Source organism: Cygnus atratus, chromosome 2 (genome assembly GCF_013377495.2).
Source record: "Cygnus atratus isolate AKBS03 ecotype Queensland, Australia chromosome 2, CAtr_DNAZoo_HiC_assembly, whole genome shotgun sequence".
Taxonomy (NCBI): Eukaryota; Metazoa; Chordata; class Aves; order Anseriformes; family Anatidae; genus Cygnus; species Cygnus atratus.
In genome coordinates this window covers 25,008,205-25,022,421 of record NC_066363.1, presented here as the reverse complement: position 1 = coordinate 25,022,421, position 14,217 = coordinate 25,008,205, and the positions used below count along the sequence as shown (strand labels likewise).

General features: G+C 38.9%; 1 protein-coding gene across 2 annotated transcripts in view; it reads left to right on the top strand.

Moving 5' to 3' along the window:
- CDK6 (cyclin dependent kinase 6) overlaps nt 1–14,217 on the top strand; it is a 128,758-nt gene that overhangs the window by 45,261 nt on the left and 69,280 nt on the right. For both annotated transcript variants that reach the window (XM_035545566.2, XM_035545567.2), the window contains exon 4: nt 10,096–10,263. In XM_035545566.2, the coding sequence (XP_035401459.1) occupies nt 10,096–10,263 (168 nt within the window). The remainder of the gene's footprint in view (nt 1–10,095; nt 10,264–14,217) is intronic.

Sequence of the window (14,217 nt, the reverse complement as noted above, 5' to 3'; positions counted from 1 at the left end):
CTTCACCTCCTGAGTCCGAAGCTGTTTGTAAAGCATTTTTCTTGATGTATGTGCACAGCATTGTTTCAGCTTTCTAATCACTGACCAGCTGGCTTGTTAGTGAATAGAGCTGTGGGCCCCCTGCCATATTTCATGTGAGGTCTTGGCTGGGTGGCCAAGCAGGCAGCCTGCAGCCAGTGTCAAAGCAATTCAAGAGGTATTGGCACAGCAGTGTCCCCATTAATTTCTGCTTGTCACATGCTGTCATGCAAGTTACACCAGAGAGGAAATGACCGTTAGAAAAAAAAAAAAAAAAAAAAAAGTATGCTTGTGGCACTTGGTCCCCTCCAGACGTTATCCCCGAGGTTAAACAAGTGGATACAATTAGCTGCTATCCACAGACAGCTGCAGGGAAGGAGAAGCCGAGATCTGGGCCCCACAGCAACGTGTCTTTCCTGTTAGTGAGGAGTGTCAACTGTCAACATATGTCATATTTTTAACCCTTCCCAGAGTCTGAATAGATTAAAAAGAGCTATTATGGCCAACAGCATCACGAAGGTGCTGGTAAATAGCTGTAGCGCTGACTGAGCAGCATGCTCCACCAAGGAAGGGGTCTTGCTTGTTGGAATATTCCTTGTGAGGACAGGTGTGGAGGAGAATTGGCTCATCCGTGGTTGATAATTTACTGTCTGTAGACTCTGGCAGGGAGTGAGACAGTGATTTCTGTGCAACTCCTCCCAGAAGCATAATGAAGTTGTTGAAGGGAGCCTCATCCAGCTTTCTGAATTTTCTGGGTAGACTAATTTCTCTGATTACATCAGGAGAGCTTTCAGAAAGATTGCCACAAGTGACAATACACTTAGGATGTCCCAAAATACAGCTTGGGAATGCAGAAGCAAAGTCTGCAAAGAGGAAAGGGCAATGTCCCAAGATGAGAGACGTGTATACTAAGCATATTAGAAGCAATCAAAAATCTTGTTTAAAAACTGAAAGCATTAAATTTTACTGAGAGGTGATAAAGAGAGGAGAGTACGTACAGTGCTCCAGATAGATTGACTTCAGCCAACTGGAAGTCTGCTATTTAGCCCAGAAGGAATAGGCTCATAGCATCTGTTGCAAGAAAGCTGGCCTTTCTTGTTGCAAGTAGTTGAAATTATATGAAAGGCGTTCTCCAAAATTCAAACTGCAGTTCTGCCTGAGCTATCGAGCTTGTTCTGATGTAGCACTTAGATACTAAATTTTGACTGAGGTCAGTCCCCAGACATGTGCCAGAAGAGTCAGAACTAATGCACACAAACTGCAGATGCTATTTCAAGCCATTTGTATTGGGCTTACCAATCAGGTGAGCCAGTAAAGAGTTTGGGGAATTTCTTGGTTTATTTTAGTTCTCATCACTTTTTCAGATGTTCTGAGGAATAAAAGAACAGAGTGGGTAAGAACTGTCAGACCATGATGCACTGTGAGATATTACTGTGTCCAATATAGTGTTATGAAAAGCTTGTAATAAAGTAATGTTAAAAGAAATTTCCCAGAAAACATTTGGGGATGTACAAAACTGTGATGATATCACCCAGAGATATGGGGAAAACTTCTTTTTGTTTACTTATCTAGGCTCAGATCTATAAATTCTGTTGAGATGTGCCTTTTATTCATTTTTCTACTGGATGCAAAGAGTAGAAAGGTTTGAACAGTAAAAAAAGTTGTTAATCATAAAAATACATTCACCTGCTGTAAAAAATTCATGTCCAAGACAGATCTTGGTAATAGTGTCACATTTGCCAATTTCTATCAAATCAATAAAAGAAAATTCCCTTCTGTTCTCATATAATTTGGATGTATTTTCTCTTTAAAATACCAGTATCCAAGTAGGAAACGTGTCTCATTTGCATACCTGGTAGTTCCACCTTGATGGGAATTTTTGGTACACTGAATCACTGACAGTAAGTAGGCCAACAGTTATGTAGGTTTCCTTTCAGTCCTGCAAGTTCTTCTCATCAAATATGAATAATAGCAGCTGACACATTAAAACTTGAAAGATCTGTATTGCAAACTGACTTCTCAGGTGTTGAGCTATAAAATGAAAAAATGAAGTGGAAAGGCTTATAGCCACTAAAATTAATTTTGTTCTGTCTGAAATGAAATGCATCCATATGTGTATATATATACATGAGTGTATATATATATATATGTATCCCACAGATGTTAAGTACAAATTCCATGTATTGAATTTGGTTTTTAGTTCACAACTACTGAGATCAGTATGAAAATCTGGCAGTATTAAAATACTGATAAAACAGACATGTATTAAAATTGACATTTTTAAAGTCCTGTAAAATAAAAATCCAGGCCTCCATTTTAAGGGAAGCCTCCGATGAGATTATACAAAACACTAAAATGTATACGTGCATGCATGTAGACAGACGTATACTTTTATGAGTAGGCATGTCTGCAGGGTTCTTCATCATAAAAATTTTGTAATCCAGAAGTACTTGTTTGAACTGTGCTTTCTTTCTTATAGAAATGGTCTAAAATAGATTAGAAAGAGATATTATCAGAATATATTTTTAAATGTCTGTTAATCAACTCTGTTTTAAAGTATCTTTGATATGATTAAGATAATGTTACAATTGAAAAATAATTATGCAAATATTTACTTCATATTTTAAAATAAATTTAACTGTGATTTAATTTTCAACAAATTGTTTACTTTTAGGGTAGCAGTGTACTAAACACATTATTAGATCAATTCATTGCATGAGCTTAGCAGGTATTAGTTCCCTTTTGCTATTCATACACTAAATGAATTTGCTGTATTTTTTTTTCTGCACAGCATTTTATTCTGTGAACAAAAAATGAACATTTATCTTGTAAAGTAGATGAATAAGACTAAGCGAACAGGTCATTTGGATTTATTTGTCTCTATCTGACAATGAACATACTAAAATTGAATATGCTTTGAAGTTCACAGTCTCTTAGTACTATCTAGTTAATTGGCAGGAATATCACAGTAGTCTTGTCTTCTGAGGGACGACCTTTCCTATGTGAGTACTTCCATGGAAAGCAATAGGACTTCTCCGAGATAAAGTGTAACCCAGTCTAAGGATAAGTAGGAGATCTATACCCTGGGTTGAATATATTCAGATGGATCATGGATGACTCTTGAGAGTCTATAATGTGGTTAGGTGAAGGCAAAGAGCTTAGCCTCCTCCTTCCCTTTCTGAATGCCCAGCAGGGAGACAGATCAGACTAGTTTTCTCCTGAGAGGAGAGAGAAGGGAAAGGGCACAAAGGCAGGGATCTGTGTCCCAGCCACTGCACCAGCTGCATGGAGAAGAGCATCCTGCAGCCCCACAGGCCATGACAAATTGCTTCACTGCCCCCACCATTGCAGTCACAGTGTTCTAGGTAGGCTGGTGTGATGGGTTGCCACACCAGAGTAAGGACAAGATTTAAAAAAGAAAATCACTGCATTTAACAGGGAGTCACTAAATTATTACTAATGCCTTTGGGATTCAGTGTAACAACATTAATCATGTCTTTTGCTATTCATGTATCTGTACTGTGTAATTCCTCAGGAATGCCATTGTTTTTTTGGCATTAATTAATGTTGACTGTTTGTTACAAAGTATAACCATAGAAGTGCTGTAATTATTCAGCTTCAAAAATAGGCCCCAGAGAATGTGAGAACTCTTTAAACTTTCATTCCAGCATGTTTAAAAAACATCCTTTAAAATGAAAGCAATTTGGTGGTTGGGGGTTCTGTATAATCCTGTACTATACAAAGGAGGCCTCATCCTGCTGCTCCTCTGCTCAGAGAAGGTTTTGCTGTTCAGTGAGAGGCATTGAGCCTTTTCATCAAACTAGCCTGGCTGATTCATTACGCTTTGCTGTCTAAAACTCGTCCCCTTTGTTTACACTTGCAGTTATCTCTTACGCGAACACTCCTACAGGAAATGTTCAGGATGAGTATCCCAACACCTGCTGTCCAAAATGGGGACATTCCATTCTGCTCTGCAAAAATACAAAAATGAGATACAAATAAATAGAATCTCTAGGTGAAAGATGCAGGTTGTTGTGCAGGTGTGTGAGATACTCCGCAGAGGAGCAAGAGAACTGTTAGGAGATCCCAAAGGATTGTGCTGTTTTACCAAATGTTAGCACAGAAATTGCACCGGAAAATGAAAATAGGCTGGGAAAAAAAATAAATCAGATTGTGCTTTAGGGTCTGTCTGTAGTTGACAAGGATCTGTACCATGTTGCTCTTATTTGGTAGTATGACCAAATATATTTGTGGGCTTTCACAGACTTACTTTCTCTGGTCTTGGGAACTCATGTTGCTATGACTAAGGTTAATCTGGATAAATGCTTTTTCTTTCTTTACATACTAGTCAACAAGGAGGAAATGTGATCTTCACATAATGAGTAGCTATTCATATCTGTACGTTACCTATGCATGTGTTCTCTGAAGACAGACTATTCTTGATGTTTTCTGTCAGTTGCGTATCCCTGTGTCCCCCTTCACAAAGACAGAATCGAGCATCTATAGCTTCACCACTGTGGTGGGTTAGCCTTGGCCAGCAGCCCAAATCCCACCCAGCCACTCATTACTCCCCCCCAGCCTCAGTGGGATAGGAGCATAAAAGAAAAAAGAGCAGGAATGAGAAAACTTGTGGGCTGAGATGAGACAGGTAGATTGCTTACCAGTTGCCATCATGGGCAAAACAGACTTGCTTTGGTCTTAGTTTAGTGCTGATTAAAGTAAGTATTTAACTACTAATTCAGATAAGTGGGAAACAAAAAGGCAAACATTAAAACAACACTGTGAAACAGAACCTTCCCCCACCTGTTTCCAGGCCCCATATCACTCCTGATCCCTCTCCTGCCCCGAGTACTGCAGCAGGGTGGGGTGTAGGGGCTTGTGGTCAGTCCCTAACAGCTCCTTCTGCTGCTCCTTCCTCCTTTTCACCTCCTTTCACCTTCCTCCTCACACTTTTCACCTGCTCCAGCGTGGGCCCTCTCCATGGGCCACATTTCCCACTTGAGGAATATCCACCTGCTCCAACACGGGTCCTCCGAGGGCTGCTGCTGTGCCGTGAAGCACCTCCTCCTCTTCCTTTCACCTTGGTGTTCCCTCTGTTGTTTTTCACTCTTTTGTTCCCTCCTCCTCTCTCCCCCCAGCCCTTTCTGCCCTTTCTTAAATAATTTTTCCCAGAGACACCCGCAGCATGGCTCAGGGGCTCAGCGGAGCCCTGTGGTGAGGCCACTGGAGCCGGCTTTGTCCAGCATGAGACAGCCCCTGGCCTCTCCTCACAGAGGCCAGCCCCCGCTACTTTGATACCTGCACCCAAAACAACTAAGCACTTTTAGTTTCCTTTGAGTAGATGCTTGAATTATTTGGTCAACAGCCATGCCATCGTCCTCTTTTGGTTTAGACAGGCAGAGCAAGGGCATCTCGTGCAATTTAAGACAAAAGGTACTTAAGCTGAGAGCTGTCGGCTGTAAATTCTTGCACGTTAGACCCTTTTTTTCAGCAAGGAACCCATGAAGAGGTTTAAAATGTAGCAAGTCAAACCACCCCAGCTTAAAAAAAGCTGCAAACCCAAAAAGTGATGAAGATCCAACCCAGCAAAAAGGCAAATAGCTTCTAAAAGCCAGTCTTCTGGAGGACAATCTGCTCCAGACTTAGGGGGTTATGTTCTTTTTTACCCCACACCAGTGCTCCAGATCTGTAGTTGCCACTGTACCTTTGACTGTGTGCTGTAGCCCAAACAGCATTTTGGGTGCTGCAGGTTGTGTGTTATCAAGTTTGCCTGTGAGAGTTTCCTTACTACTCTCTGTGGTATATTTGGCCTAATAATGAAAAGAGGTAAATATTATTTTGTTGTGTGAGTTCCCTGGAGACTCAGTCTGGCCTTGGACAACAAGTTAACATGGGCAAGTGACACATATTATTACCTGGACGTCAAGGTGGTGTGATTCTTAAAGGATCAGAGTGGTTGGAAGGGACTTATGGATCAGAAGACGCAGAAAGCATAAGATCGAGAGAGGATAGGACAAGGAGGGGACAAAGTCTGTAGGAAATCAAGCCTTCCTGCTCCTCCAGCCCATGAGTCAGGAGAGGAAAGCTGTGAAGCCCACCTCTGGCAGAGGGAGCAGCAGCAGCTGCTCAGCCTAACCCATGCCTGTCCCCACCCTCACTAGCACCAGGAGCTGACTGTGACCATAAATACACATATTTCTCTGTTTTATTGAGACATGATATAATATGGCACTACTTGCAAAATTCATCGTAATTTAGTCCTAATATTCAATACATATCAAACTGAGGAATGCCATCACCAATGCCAAGTATGGTGGAACATGCAAAAGACGCTGTATTTCCATTACGAATTTTGCTTCTGTTCCCATTATGAAGTTTTTACAAAATTGAAGCTACATTTTTGCCTTTAAGTAAAGTGTATTTGTTCATTGCATCCCAAAATAGCTCAGTTTTCTACTGAGTTACGGATAAATGTTTTAGGTTTGTTCATAGACTGCGTTGAAAATGCAGCCTGAAATGGGAAAAAACATTTTAAGGCCGTGATTATCTGAAAGCAATCACAGTGGAATAATGTATGTATCTTCAACTCAGGCAACAGCCATTGGAGGGTTTGTGATATTCTAATTATGGTAGAAATCTCTAATCTGAAATAACAGAAACTGGTGTCTGTTTGCAAATGTACATTATCGAAAGAATATCTGACGGAAGTTAGAGCATGACTCATTAGAGCTTGGTCCTCAAATCTGCTAAGGAATGAATCTTCTTGTTCGTCAAGTAGAATTATCATTTTTCAATTAACATTTGAAATATGATTTGAACTGCAATTCCAAAGTATTATGGTATGGCTATGTACCAGAGAAAGTTTTTCAGACATTCAGACATTCAACAGCAGACATTCAGCAGACTAATCCTTGATGCATGTGAAGTCTCTCTTGTTGTTTCTAGATTTTGGTAATTGGGATAATGCTGGATAATCATCACCAATAAAAAATGGATGTGTTTCCATCAAATTAGTGGAATTATCCTGATTTATTTAGGTAGTGATATATCTTGTGCATGTTTACAGCCATTATCCAATAGGCTAGCAAAGGTTATCATCTTGTGTAGTTACAGTATCAAAAAAAAACACATAGCCAAGACTGAGTTAGATATTTCTTGCAGGTAGTTGACTAAGAGTATGAAGTAATTTCCAAACCTGAGGCCTAATGGATTCTGGACGAAGCTTATGGACAGCACAAAGTTAATGATTCATTATGGATAAAAAAGTTTTTCCCTTTTGTTCATAATTTGTTAATACTCTTTTTAATAAATACTTTATGCAAACAAATATCAAATTCTGAGCTGCACTATTTGATATTATGCTTTTAAAGCACATAATAATTAGACCTTTTTGTGTGAGTTGTCTTTCTGCTCTTAGCTGAGAATTTAATAACAGGAGAATAATGAATCGCAAATAGCAAATGGTCTTTTTACACCAAAATGCCTTTCTTTGCACATGTGAATCTTTGGGCTGTTCCTCTATGATATCTGTGAAATGAAATTTGTTCATATGTATAATATTGAGTAACAAGGGATATCAAAAGAGCATAATCAACTATCCAGAATGAATAATAGAGAATAGCTTATATGGACTAAATCTGAATTTCCCAGAAGAGGAAATATATATAGCACTTTTTTCCCCAGTTTTTGTTCTCCGTTTTTATACCTTCTTAATTTCAACTTTCCTGATCCACTTTTCTGCTGCACATCCACTTTGGTGTGTGTGAACAGAGCTTCAATAAATGATATTCATGTTTTGAGTCCTGTGGGAGAAGAGAAAGAGATATGAGTTTCCATTTTCAAATATTTTCTTTTTTTTTCCACATGCTTGGATGAAGACTCTGAATTTAGAAACTGAAGACATTGCTTGCAACTTGCAACTAGCAGAGCAGAACTGCATCCACTGAGCTTGAGGAGGAAATATGAAACAAAAACAGCATGAGTCGTAGGAAAAAAAAATCTTGATATGTTTGGTAACTGCAGGAATGAGTTTACATTCTTGACAAATGAATAAGATGAAGAAATGTCACCAAAAAAAGGGGACTTGCCAGGGTCTAATGACTAATCCTTAAGTTCTTTCTTTTTTTTTTTCTTTTTTTTTCTGGTAATATATCTACCTAGAATAAAATAATTAGACCCAAATTCATTATGTACATACTTAAGATAACCACATGCTTAAATATCCTTAGCATGTTCGGTACCTCTTCAAGACTGATCCAAAGACTGTGGGATTTAATTAAAATTAAAATAGAACAGTATGACCCGATATAACATGTATTAATTCTACCGATGCCTAAAACCTGTATGGCTGTAGTCCTAGTTCTTCCACATATTTCTGAATTGCAAAGGGAAATCATATGAACTCGAGAGGATTCAATACCTTTTGTGTATTTGTTTTAGAGGAGCAAACCCTATTGTGCTAGTTATCAAAATGATCAGATCTGTTTTATCTGGGGAAGCCAAGGGAGCAAAAGGCATCAGACAGCAGGGAATGGAGAGCTCAGTTTACCACCATCCTTCCGAGGTGATTATAATTAATTAAATGTTGTTACAGCTTCCATAGTTTCATGGTAGTATCTCCATCATCTGGATCTTCAAATCAAAACTCATCTCCGTATCAACAGTCCACTGTTACAATGTTTGGCAGAAAGAGGCTGTATATAGAAATGGTTGTGTTTTATCAGAGGTCAGATTAGAACTTTCAGCTTTAATATTTATGCATTTTATAATACTTTCTGTAGAGATGATCAGGAGACATTACATGAAAGTAATAATTTTGTATTAAATTATATAGCAATGCCAAATTGTATCTTAAAAATAAATCTGGCTAAAGAAATATTATGAAGTTGAGTATTCTGAGTTCTTTTTAAATCCATTTGCAGATAGCATTCCTTTCAATAGTGTGCTTTGAGTATTTTCTTGAAAACGTGTAAGGTTTTTTCTGGTCCTATTATATGGTCATTAGAGGAGTCCATAGAAAGAACAAAAGTGCTGACTTCAGTTCATCCTTCTTCCCTTTTCTCATGTTTCATGCCACCCACCTTTTCAAGATAATTTTGATTGCTAATAACAGGATTGGCGGACAGCCTACTGCACGGCTTATGGAAAGCACATATGTCACCAGTAAACACAGGACTGAGTTTCACGAACTCAAGTCAAGTGCACAAGGAAAATAAACATTTTCTTCATCCCTTTTGATTTTTTACTTCTTGCAATATCCCCTTGTAACTGTCTGGCTTGCAAATACAATTTTCAAGTTGACAGTATCCTTCTAATTTGGAATTCTGGGGATTTCTAGTATTTAGCTTTGAGTCTGTTGGTTCATTCCTTTCACATTACTAAGATTAATGTGAAATCATGAGTACAGATTAAATAGGTCCTTCAGCTGTGGAAATGTAATAAAAAATTGCATCACTATAATACAATACAAAGCCAAATGAGAATAGTTACTTATGATTATTACACTGATTTAGTGCTAAACTTTGATCCAAAGGTAATTTCTGTCCTTTTCAGTACATTCTATAGAGCAGGTTTTACTAAGTGAACTTTTTCCCCCTCTATAACATTAAATTCTGACAAAACTGTTATTTAATTAGCTTTTCGGTTTGAAACAGATCCTGTGCCTATTGAAGTGAATGATAAGATTTCACTTCACTGGGGCAGGACAAAGCAGACACTTGTCAGATGCAAAAACCATAAGCTGCAATGTATTTTTCTTACTTGGACAGCATTCTTTCAAAGTTGTCCTGGGTTTTACAGACATGCTTTTGCTATTTAAGTGTGTTGACCAGCCTTTATACTTCTATCAATGAACCTCAACTAATTCAACTAGAAACAATACGTTAACTTGATAAGTACACCTGTTCAAGTCAACTGGTTCTAGCAACATCCTGTGTGTTTTATATTAATAGGTGGTTTTATCTTCTGTGTACATATTCAGGTCAATACTTACTTAAATTAGTTGTGCAGATTATGGCAGGGAGTTTACTTGTTTGCCTTGTCTTGATAATTGCATATTGATTTCTTACTTATATTTAGGATATGATGCTTCAGCTGTTTCGGGGACTGGATTTTCTGCATTCACATCGTGTGGTGCATCGGGACCTGAAACCCCAAAATATCCTTGTAACCAGCAGCGGGCAGATAAAGTTAGCTGACTTTGGCCTTGCACGAATCTACAGTTTTCAGATGGCTCTTACCTCAGTGGTAAGTTTCTGGAGGGTTTTGTTTTTCTTTTAATGCAGCAGTATGCCTTAGTCTCTGTGGTTCTGTATTATAACTCTGCTTCTAAAACCATCTCTTCTAAGTTACTTGAGTCTGTGAAAACTATTGCTTTCCAACCTGGACTGACGTTGTTGGGGTTACTTTGTAAAAGTAATCGATTACTGATTACTAGTTCTAAATTAAATCATGACTGATTACTGAAGGATAGGTATGCACTAGTTTTCTGAAACCCCTAGTTCTCTGGGTCTTGCTTCTGTTGTGATATTGGCTGGTTTTGCACCTTAAACTGTAAACAGAGGGTGAAAAGTTAGCTGTTTTATTTGCTGATGCTCATGTAGTCTTGCCTGAAAAAGTATACAGATACTTTTGAAAATGCCACACTGTCATGCCTCTGATTTTCCATCTCTGTGATTATAGATTCAATGCTTGGTCTCATATGCTAGCAAATGATTCCAAATAGAACTGTTCCTGGAGGCAGCTCAGCTGGACCTGGCAGCCAAAATCACAGCCATTCCCCAAGCCAGCTGTTAAAGAGCACCTCCAGTATCTCTAGGTCCCCTGACACCGTTGCCTCTCTCCCAGGAGCTCTCCAGGTTGTCCTTGGCTCAGACCAGAGCTCAGTCCCAGAAGGTCTGGCCTTCTCCTGCATTAATGCTGGTAGGAAAGCTCTGCCAGCTCCTTGCTTTTTGACCCTATTTCCACACTTATTGGCCCTGCCTCTGGAACCAGCTGCTGTTAGCTTGGCACAGTACATCTGAGGTGTATTGAAGAGTAATGATGCTGCACGCAGGTTGGGTGTCATTTGGTTTTGTTACTTGGTCATTATTATTTTTCTTTCCATTTTCTGAGTATCAAAACTGCCATGGCAGTATCACTTGTGCTAAAGACAGGAAAGGAAGTACTGCTGAGAAAGGAAACTGAAAGGAGTCCACTTTGCATTTTACGTTGTACTGTAGAAATTAGCCTGGCTCACATTAGTAAAAAGCAATCCGTTGTTATTATTAGTTACTGTAAGAGTCTCATCACTGCTCTGTGAAGTAACAATGACATCCTGGGTTCTGGCTTCAGCATGACCGAAGGAAGGAAGCAACAGAAAACAGTATCAACATCTTGCTAAACATAGGAAAGTATTCTCTTCACACAAAGCATATGTAAACGTGTGTTTTAGGGTTGGGTTTTTTCATTGCCTGTAAGATGTAGCCTAATCCAAAGCTGAAAGAATCTCTCAGCTAAGGTCAGTGAAGATTGATTATGTTGTAACTCAAAACAGACCTCTGAGGAAAAGGAGGGAAGGGTTGTTCCTGGATTGCTGTAATTTTTCATTTCCTGGTAGTCAGTCAGAAGCAGTAACAGCTTCAATGATTATTTCTATTGATCCATAAAATTCTTTAATCTAAAACTGTGGAGTTCTCTAAGGCTGCCAGCAGGGTGTTTTGGAACAGGTCTGCATAAGATGAGGAAAAAGCATCTACAAAACTGTGGAGACATTTGTCCATGATCATGTAGCCTGCATAGGGTCAAAGGTGTGTCAAAAGACCCAGAAATACAGTGCTGATACATACTGATATATTTACTAAGGCAAAACCAGACTAAGGCCAGCTTGTATGAGAACATTGCCAGAATTCCTATGTGAAAGATGCATATATGCTCAAGTACCTAACACTTGGGTGCTAGAAATGATGTTTCAAAACCCACTCACTAGCACCCTTAGCACTGCTGTGAACAAGAGTTCTTTAGGCTGAGGTCGTCCACATGCAAGTTAGCACTGTGTTACCACAATCATGTAGTTATCATTGCAGCTATGCTAAAGAGTATTAAAATTGTTCAGCCACCAAGGCCAAATAAAGTGTATGGATGTAGGCATGGATGCCTGGATAATGGCTTTCACACCTAGAACTTACTCTACTATTATTTTCTTATTTAAAAATAAAGGCTATGAGCAAAATCAGTGTGCCAATACAATTTTCATGTTGACAGCAGGCCTAAGAAAAATAATGTCTTTTTAAGTTAAAAATGTATTATTTTTGAACACCTAGTGCTTAACACCTTCAAAATCAATTGTTGTATATGTGTGCAGTAACCAAAGGGGACCCCTACCTGCAACGTGATAATGTAGTGTGGTTTGAAATGTCATTGCTCTTACAGAATGAGTAGTGGTTAGAAACTTACTAAATGTGTAGTAGCTGACCCAGTTAGGCCATGAGTTTTCCTTTTCTTAATGCAACTTTTATCTTTGGCTAGCTGCTTTGGTGTGCTGATGCTTTTTTTTTTCTTTCTTTCTTTCCTTTTTCCTCCCTTAAAATGCAATACAGATTTTTTTTAATAATAATAATAATAAAGTCTTCTGTTTTTGAAACATAAAGATATTCTTGACTTTATTGTTCCCCAGATGAAATCCAAATTGGAGCTCCTTGCCAGGCAGTGAGTAAACTTCAGCAGGATCAGATTTGTTTTGAAGTGTTTGCAGAAAAAACATTGCCTTATAAAACAGAGCACATATCTAAACATATGTCAATTAATAAAAACTCCTAGCTTGCATGGATTTTCTTGGGTGTTTTATTGAAATACGATAGCGCAGACAGCCCAATGAGAAAAGGCACATTGCATGTGCTATCACTGTGATCAATAGAAGGGCTCTGCAGCATTTCCTTCAGAAGAAAAGCTTACTGCAAGATAAACTACAAGAAACATCTTTTGAAGTATCAGATCATTCCCAAGATGCATCCTCATTCTTTGCTCACAAAGAAACTCTTCAGATGAGACAAAAAGAGCTTGCCATGAAAGTAATCCAGTAAAAACTGATCCAGCCCTGGTACTCTGGGTGCTGCAAGTGGTAACTTCAAAGCAGTCTCCCTCTGACAGCCAGTTATTTCTACAATACTGCAGAATCCTTCTGGCAGACCAGTCGTCTGGTCGTGCTGCTCTCATTTAAAGAGACCTCTTGATACTTCCTTCAGTGAATGAATAAAAGATTCAAACTAATGTTACACATGCTTGGGGGGGCAGGGTGGAGATCACTGCTCCCAGCTGTGGTCAGACTGAGAACTGATACAGGTCTGAAATAACAGCTTCTAGAGAAAGAATGAGGTCGGGGCAGGAGGGGGGGGCTCAGAGGGTGGATAACAGAGCACGCTTTCGGTTTCATCCAAAGTTAGGCTCCTTTTCAAGCACTGGTCTTGGCCCTTGGGGAAATTTTGAATAGGCTTTGTGATAACAGAGAAGCTTCACAGGAAAGAAGTGGATTGATGTGACTGTGAAATGTTAGAGTTTGATAGCAAAAGCTAACGAACTATCACTTTTTTTACTGGTCCAGAAAAATGGGCGCTTGGTTTTAACTTTCTCTCAACAAAGGAACAAGTGGCTGTCTTGAAAATTTGAAGTTACATCATGAAAGAGAAATAAACCATTTCTCTATTCTGTGCTGACTTCTAACTGCCTTAAAGAAAGGAAATGAAGCTGACTTGAGGCACAGCAGAATGCGGAGATAAGTGCACGCAGTCATGATCACAGCATCTAGGTGGAGCTGAGGATGTCCAGCCTTGAAATCGTGATGTGCCTTAAAGGACTTGAGTGAAACTGGCAAAACGTTAGTAACACATTCATAATACTTTCTTTGAAAACATGTGTGCTTTACCTTAGATGGCAGCAATACTGATGGTTTTTTCCCATGAAATGCAAACAAAATTGCTTTATGTCTTCCTTTTAAAAAAACAACAACTTGTTTTCAGATTTACTGAACGTCAGAAGGGAATCACAACACTTTCTCTGCCGATGCCCTAAATTGCTGAATACTAAGCTCAGCTAAATTGACAATTAAAAAGAGAAAACACAAAAAATCCCGCAGTTACTGTCAGTGAATAATTTTAGATTACGCTAGCATTTTATTTGAGTGTTTCTTCAGGATAAAAACTTTCCATCCATTTCCTGGCAGTCACT